This window comes from Diuraphis noxia, unplaced genomic scaffold (genome assembly GCF_037042655.1).
Source record: "Diuraphis noxia isolate RWA-SAM2 unplaced genomic scaffold, SU_Dnox_SAM2 contig0002, whole genome shotgun sequence".
Classification (NCBI taxonomy): Eukaryota; Metazoa; Arthropoda; class Insecta; order Hemiptera; family Aphididae; genus Diuraphis; species Diuraphis noxia.
In genome coordinates this window covers 28,883,216-28,892,035 of record NW_028301712.1, presented here as the reverse complement: position 1 = coordinate 28,892,035, position 8,820 = coordinate 28,883,216, and the positions used below count along the sequence as shown (strand labels likewise).

The window sequence follows — 8,820 nt, the reverse complement described above, 5'->3', positions numbered from 1 at the left end:
AAAGATGAACGAGGTAAGGAAACAACACAATGTACATATTTTAATATTTATAACAAAGATACAAAGATGAGATTTTGACGACCCAAAAATGTACTTATAAAAATAGCTTTTAATAGTTTAAAATGTTTAAATCGTAAATTGAGATAAATAATATTGATTATAAAAAATTGTTATTAAAAATAAGGTTTAAAAAAAATGTTACAAACAATTTTATTTTATTGATTTTATGTTTTATCGATTTTAAATACTTAAATACTTAAAATTTAAATATAAATTTATAAACCTTTACAGTTAAAAGATATTTTATAATTCTATGTATCATTTATAACTTATATAAAACAAAATAAATATATGTAAACGATATGACGTATGCTGTCATTGTATATCATGTATAATATAATATATTATACATTGTATATACATTTATTAAATTAATGTATTTATTATTAAATACTGAAAAGGTAGTATTATATAAACAATACTATTTTTTTAAGTAGAAAAAATTAAATAAAGTAAATAAAAAATATTATAAAAATTAAATTTTTTGAAATTGAAATGGCACTGATCCAGGTCCCATGAAATATTTTGCGAAGTAGTCTCTAACTTCTGTACCTTGAGTACGAGCACCCGTACCACGAACTTTTATATCATCCAACATATTGGTCTCTGTATCTTCATTGTTGAAGCCATCCCTTCTTCGAACAAAGTTGTGTAATACACAACACGATTTAATTATTTCGTCCACTAAATCAGGCTCAACTTGTATTGGTGTATGTAAGACACGCCACTTATTAGCCAGAACACCAAAGGTACATTCTACCGTCCTTCTTGCCCTTGATAGCCTATAATTGAATATAAGTTTAGTATCATTAAGACCACGTCCTGGGTACGGTCTTAATAAGTTCGAATGTAAGGCGAATGCCTCGTCTCCAATAAATACAAAAGGCTGAGGATGTTCATTTGTGTTCGGTAAATTTGCTGATTCTGGTAGATTAAGTTGATTTGAATAAAGTTTTTTCCCAAAAATACTATCTTTAAACACATTTGAATCACCCTCTTTTCCATAGGCACCAACATCAATTGCAATAAAACATAAGTTGGCATCAGCAATCGCCATCAGCACAATCGAAAAATACTTTTTGTAGTTGAAGTATAATGAACCTGAATTGTTTGGAGCTTTACATCGAATATGCTTACCATCTATTGCTCCTAAGCAGTTCGGAAAATTAGTCTTACCATAAAAAGTATTTGCAATTTCAACCCATCTTTCTGTTGAAGGCTCTGGCATTTCTTTTGGTTGTAAAACCATCCATAAAATCGTACACGTTTCTTTTACGATTTCCCCAATAGTACTCCGAGCAATGTAAAAATCAAATTTCAATGCACCAAAACTTGTGCCAGTAGATAAAAACCTTAAATTAAAAATAAATGTAATTATTATTTTAGGTTAAGGCTGTTTTATTTCATTATAAATCACCATCCACTGAACTAATTATTGCTAATAATCTAATAGTTTATTATTATATACCTACTATTATTACCTAAAATTATAACTATTTCATTATTTTGATGCATTTTTTATTTTGTTTTAAAAACTAAAAAGTAATAGAGATGAAAAATACCTGGCGCCATATTCGTGATAATTATTCAAAGTTTATCAATCAAGGGAAAAGTGGTGACGAAGGAACTTCAAAAAAAAAATATGTTTACGCTGATGCATTAAATTTTTTGCAACAAACCGTGAAAAAAAGAAAGTAAGTTATACTTAAGTTTTTTGCAAATTAAAAAATAAATTTAAGCGTAAATCCACAATACATTTCTATGAGCGTCTCAGTTTTAATTTTGACAAAATACGTATAAATCACAAAATGTGTTAATTCATAAATTTATAAAAATTGTTCTTTTAAATCTTTTTAAATCTAAGATTTTAAAATTGAATACAAGATTTCTCGTAAACAAAAAAAAAATTTCTACCAGAAAGTCAAATTAAATTTATTTTTAGCGTTTGCTAAATAAAATAGATACTTTAATTTTACAATGAATGTTTATTTTATCGTTTCCGACACTTGATAATGTAATACAGGGCAAAAAAAAAGATCCTATTTAAACGTATAACAAAAATTGTGAAATTATATGGTTAGTAAATAATTTTGTTTTTACTATCAAAATTGTTCTTAATCAGATTTACAAATTAGTCATTTTAAATTTACATATATTTCTCATATATTTTATTTTTTAAATTTGTACAAAATGAATGATATTATAATTTATGATAGTTTGTATTTGTATTATATTAATAAAGTATTATTATTAGGACGACAAGTAATATGGTGGAAAATGCAGCTGATGTTTTAAATGAAGTTGATGATATTTTTCATAACACTTCCGATGAGTCGGTTATAAGAGACACTGAAAATGACACAAATATGAATATTTCAAATTTACCTGGTCCGTCTCAAACAAGCTTTCAAAGTAAAAAAAGAAAACCAGCTGAGACTCCTTTCCAATCAAAATTGTTGAATATGTTAGAAAAGTCCGAAGAAGTAGATCCTGATATAGCGCTTTTAATGAGTTTTTTAAACCACGTAAAAAAATTAACTGAAGATCAAAAACTGGATTTTCAATCTCATGTAATTAATTTTTTCAAATCTCTTTCCAAAACAGTACAACAACCGCAACATTTCCAAAATCCTGTTCACACATCCAACTTAAACAATCCTGTACCACAACCCTCAAATCATAGTATCTGTAGTATAAATCCTTTACAATCCGAAATTCCATATAATTTTCAAACAAATTATCCCAATAGTCTCAACTCTTCTCTGCATCATAACATAGGAACGCCATCAACAGTGTCCACTTCATTAACATATCAGCCATCAGATATTTATCAACAACCTTCTACTTTAACTACACCAACATCTTCAACAATACCACCTATATTTAATCCTTATTTTGTTCCTGGCCCCCTTACAGATACACATCCTTATAAAAATATTAATGACTAATAATTATTATTTAATTAAATATTAATAAGTTATTAATTATATTATTTTTTTTAAATACCGGGAAGGTAATGTTTAAAGAAAAAATTAATTATTTTAAGTCGAAAATTAATTTACACTTATTGCTGTATCAAGTAGGTGCCTACTTAAAAAAAGTATTAACTATTTTTATTTTTTATAACTTTTAATGGATTTTACATTATTATAATTTAAACTGTTATGATTCTATGCATATTTAAATAAAAATGAATGTTTTAATCTAAAATATTTAAATAGATTTTTTAAATTATATGTACCTAATCTGTGTCGGCCACTTACTTTTAATAAAGTAATTTATACAACTATTACAAGACTAGCTTGATATTGATGTATAGTGCTGAACAAGTATTGATTTTATATTTTAATTTATCTACTTAAGTTTAGAAAATATATGTAGTACTTACCTATATGTATTATGTTATAATTATAAAGAAAAAATTATTAAAATATTACTTACCTCAGTGTCACTGTCAGACGCTCTTCGGCTGAAATTGCATTTCGAAAAGACGTATTTCTTTTAGTAATATATTCACGTATATATTCCAAAAGTTCATCAAACGATGTTATGGACATCCGATAATATTCAAAAAATTTATCTGGATATTTTCTTAAATTTTCAAAAAATAATGAAAATCTTTGCGATTTTTCACGATTAACATTTAATGGATGAACCCAAAATTTACGTCGCACGGGCTCATCTAGCAGTCCAAGTGCTTCCGCAATACAAACAGCTTTTATTTTTTTATTCATTTTTATTTTTAATAAGTTTAATATTATATACGAAAAATTATTTAAATAATAACTAAATAACGTATGTCTACTCAAAATCCAAGTGCAAACAAATGATCATTTCCAATACTACAACTGCATTACTAAATTATTGTTAACAGGTGTATAGGTCAAAATTTAGGTGGAAAGGGTAACCATTTATGCGGTAAAACCGCAATAGTGTGGCGACAATGTCCCGTCCGGTTTATAATGAACGTTTTCACCGGTCCGGTGAAACCGGAGTAGTGTGGCGGGGCCCTTAGATAATAACATTCGACCGTTCTATAGTGGTTTATTTTTGTACTACAACACAATAACCTTTTTTTGAATAACACATATATTATTTTAATTTTAATTAAAATGATAATGATTTTATGTGTCGGTGCACAACAATTTCGGGGGGGGGGGGGGGGGTCCAGACCCCATGGACCCCCCCTGGATACGTGCCTGTTTGTATGGGCCGAACTATATAATAATATCATAACATAATAATATAACCGTATTATAATAATAAAGAATAATATGTTATTGATATTTGATGTATTTTTAATTTTGATATGGTATACCGGTGTTGAGCAAAAACAATCTATGATTAACCAATGATTATCGTTTAAAATATTTTTATTTAAAGGTAAAAGGTTTAATTTTGATTTTGAGCTTAGAAATGTTAACTTAACACCCATGTATGGGCCGGTAAAAATATTCGCTGCCCCCGACTTGAAACTGCGCACGCCTATGTTTGTAATAGCTGTGTTTTAATTACTAGGAAAAAATGGAAGTGGAACATTCTTCAATGGGCTTACGAAGAAAGTGTCACACCAATCACAAATTAAAATAATCAACAGCTCTGTGAAATTCGTTCTCTTACTAGCGTGGCAGTTTTCAAACCCATTTAAACATTATATATTTTTTACAATCAATTGGCATGAGTGTGTATTTAGTATACTATAATTGTGCATTATCTTGTTAAATAAAAAGTATTATGATGGATTTTGACCTATTGATTAATGATTATTTTTAATAAAATGTATTACATTTTTACTTATGTAATTTTTACTTATGCTTATAATATAAAATTCACAAGTCTCGATTTCAAATATAAACTCCAATAATAATAAGCAATAAAAAACCATGAAACATCTGATGGATCATAATTTTATACTACTTATTGAAGTACCTAATTTTTTTTTTTTTTGTGATATTCTTCATCACTACTATTCTATTTATTATTATTATTACCTAATATTATATTGGTATTTTAGTCAATTATTAAAATGTTTGATAAGCATATATAATTCAAAAAAATACAAATAGGTACATATAATTATTTATATATCCGTAATGGTGGAAAATGCCCCTCCCCCCCCCCCAATGAAACATCTGTTTTTGCCACAAATGGGCTATATATATTATATATATATATATATATATATATATATATATATATATATATATATATATCATTCGTTTAAATATCGTATTCTTATGCTAAATTATAGTGTGCTAAAATAACTGAATGCACAGAAATGTCACGGAAAATGAAAATATTGCTAATGACTTATGAGTACGGTATACATCACACACAACAAAAATATGAATAAAATAAAATAAATATACTATAAATATAAATAAATATGAATAAATAATAATATATTATATTATAATAAATGCCATGATGTTGTCATCTGATTTTTTTCTTATGATGGAGACGGTAATGTTTTTTGGCCTGACAAAATCTAAGTACCTAATAACTTGATTATCCAATACCACCGAAATCTATATATACATGGTTTGCTCGTTATAATAATTAATCAAAAGTCATTTATTCATGAGTTACATTTTTTATATTAAAAAATATAAAATAGATAAGGGTAAAACAAATAACTAACGACTAAAGATATCGACCCACAACCATAAGTACAAAACCTTGGATAAATGTATAACAGAAAGATGAACTTTGTAATTAATAGTTAATCCAACAATAAAAACACTTTAGAATTATTGCTTCTCATAAATTGTTCATGTGAACTCACTTATTACGCCTATTTTAAGTGCTGTTAAAATTTTAAATATCTATAATCTTCTAAGTACCTACCTGCACATGGCTTACATGCATCATAACAGATTAAATATTGAGATACCTAAACCAAGCTACACCAGAAAACCTTGAATTAAAAAAGCGGGTAAGTCGTGGATGTCGCTCTGCTGTACAGTAGGTTACTGTAATGGATGGGATTAAATTTGAATGCAATGATAGGTATCATTGTATAGGTACGAAAAACGATTCTGAACGGAGATGATTTGTCAGTCTAGGATATATTATATTTAAATATTGTCATATATTCTATTTTGAAACAAATATTTTATTTTTCAATTAAGACGCATTTTGCATTAGGCATGGTTAATCAATTAGTGTAGTTATCATGTAGTGATCATAATTCATAATACCTTATATTATCATAGATATACATATAGGTACCTGGTTTGAGGATAAATCGTTATAATTACGCGATTTCATAAAAATTTAAAACTCAAACGCTCAAAACATTTTTCCTATAATGACGCTTCAAATTTTCTCTATAGCTATTTGAAGCAAAACTTATGGAAAACTTATTGTTGAATTTTATAACCTTAGATACAAATACAAACAATATTATGAATTTTGAACTACAAAAAAATTCGCAAATATTCATGGTTTTGACGAATTTTTGTCAACATTTGAAATTCAAATGCTTATAAAAATTTAATTTGCATTTCCGGTGGACATTTTTTTTGTGATAAAGATTGAAAAACTTGTAAGGAATCTTATATTAAATTTTTAAATCGTTATCTTTACGCTAATTCGTAAAAATTTAAAATTCAAACGCACTTAAAATTTTTCCTATAATGATGCTTCGAGTTTTCTCTATACCTACTTGAAGGAAAACTTATGGAAAACTTAGTGTTGTGTTTTTAATCCTTAGTTATAAACGCAAAAAATGTTATGATTTTTCACTTCAAACTTACTTGCAAATTTTCGCGTTTTCGACAGATTTCGTAAAAGTTTGAACTATAAACGCTTATTTAAAAAAATTGTGACTTACGATTTTTAATTTTTTTTAGCTACAATAAGAACAACTCATAAGGAACCTTGTATTAAATTTTCAAGTTTTTTTGGTCGTCCAACATTTTTTTACCGACACTTCAAAAAAAAATTCTCAAAAAAATTGAAAATTTCAGTGGTCTATAAATAACTCAAAAAAAGTCGAAAATTTTTGAAAATTAAACTGTATATAGATAACACTAACATAAACATTTGGTGAAAATTTCAAGTATTTACAGAGATTATTTTTTGAATTAAAACCATATAAAAAAATAGATTTTGTCGAAAACTGATTTTGCATGAAAATTCCCGTTTTTCTGTCATTTTTTTTTGTTTTTCTCGATTATTTTGAAAACTGTTGGGAAATGTTTACTTTTAACCTCTATAATGCACCAAGGATCTTCAATTTTACATCGGAAACCACCCCCAAAGTTTGAAATCGAAGTATTATTTCGACTAGTTATGCTGTACACAGACACAAAAAAAAAAAACAAAAACACACATCATTGTAAAATCAATACATTCATCACTTCGTTCAGAATCTAAAATAAATATTATATGTATACTTTTGTGATTTTTACGTATGTTGTCAAAATTCTAACTTTGAAAGCTTGTAAAAAAAAATGTGACTATGTATTATGTATATTATATTATGTACTTAATTGAACAAATTGCGCAATAAAATATATTTAAAATTTAAAAATATTTAGTTATGTAGTTTAAATAATTAAAAGGATTTTTAGGAAAAGTGGTAGATTCAAAAATTAATCAAGTAATGGGGGGATTTGTTTTCAAAATGTAATCAATACCATAAAAATAAAAAATACATTTAATACATTAAAGAGAGCGAAGGAAGTAATTACCCCCCCCCCCTCTCGAATCCGTTAATGATGGAAATATTGAAAATGTCTAAAGTCACTCAATAACATTTCTATACTAAACATATGTGGTTTTTCACAAGTATATAGTTTCACCTTTCACTGTACCTATCTGGGCATCTGGTTATGTCTGTATAATCATACTTACATGTTAAATAGGTAGGTACGTCCTGTACTCTGTAGTATATAGGTTATTTGAATACTAAAAGGTTATCATTTATCACTTGTTCACTTATCATTCTACGATTTATCTACTTAGTACTTATATAATTATATTTTAGGTACTTACAAGTTACAATTACATAATAAACTGCATACCTAGATTCCAGGTATTAGTGTACTGCATAGTATATACTGTGTATAATAGTGGTGGTTAGTATAATATTCATATAAAATTTCACATGAACTAAATAATATATATTTTTTTACTCTAATTAGATGATTTCTTCTCAGGCACAGATGCACTGTGAATGCTTTATTTTATAATTCATTTTTATTATTATTATTATTTTAGTTATATTATACTGATTATATCAAGGTATAGGAAGTACCTTTATGTTTATTCATTTTGTTAGTATCCACCAGCTGACAGCTCCCTTGTACCAAATATTGATTAAAATAAATAATAAGTAATATTATACGTATATAATATTTATATATTTGAATCAATTGCCTACTTGTGCTATGTATTCAATTTAAAATACATTTATTTTTTTTAATTTAGGCCTATTAGACCAGTTTTTAATTTTTAAGGTAATAGATATAATAATATGTAACGTCTAAAAATCAGTTATGGTATTGATGCAGACGCGAGGTAACTAGGAAATCCCTCTTCTCTTTTAAATAATAAAATATTTAAATTTTCAAATAGTCAAATTGTTTTACACTTTGACTATCTCCTCAAATTTATTACCAAATCAAACACTGCCAAAAATAGGACTAATAATTGTATATATAATACCCGTAGTGTGTGGTTTAATCACATGTTTATTTTTTATACATTTGCGAGTGTTATCAAACAGCCGTACGGTCAGGACAGCTGCAGGCT

At 26.7% G+C, this 8,820-nt stretch overlaps 1 protein-coding gene across 1 annotated transcript; it reads left to right on the top strand.

Annotated features, from left to right (window-relative positions):
- Positions 1-1,611: 1,611 nt before the first annotated feature.
- Positions 1,612-3,142, top strand: LOC149058309 (uncharacterized). Its single transcript, XM_089220601.1, has 2 exons — positions 1,612-1,754; positions 2,315-3,142. The coding sequence occupies exons 1-2, from the start codon at positions 1,612-1,614 to the stop codon at positions 3,006-3,008; spliced, it is 837 nt and encodes a 278-aa protein (XP_089076727.1). The 3' UTR covers positions 3,009-3,142.
- The last annotated feature ends 5,678 nt before the right edge of the window (positions 3,143-8,820 follow it).

Coding starts and splice junctions, on each gene's coding strand:
- LOC149058309 (XM_089220601.1), top strand. CDS start 1,612: ATGAAAAATACCTGGCGCCATATTCGTGATAATTATTCAAAGTTTATC. Junction 1,755..2,314: donor CAAACCGTGAAAAAAAGAAA/GTAAGTTATACT, acceptor TATTATTATTAG/GACGACAAGTAATATGGTGG.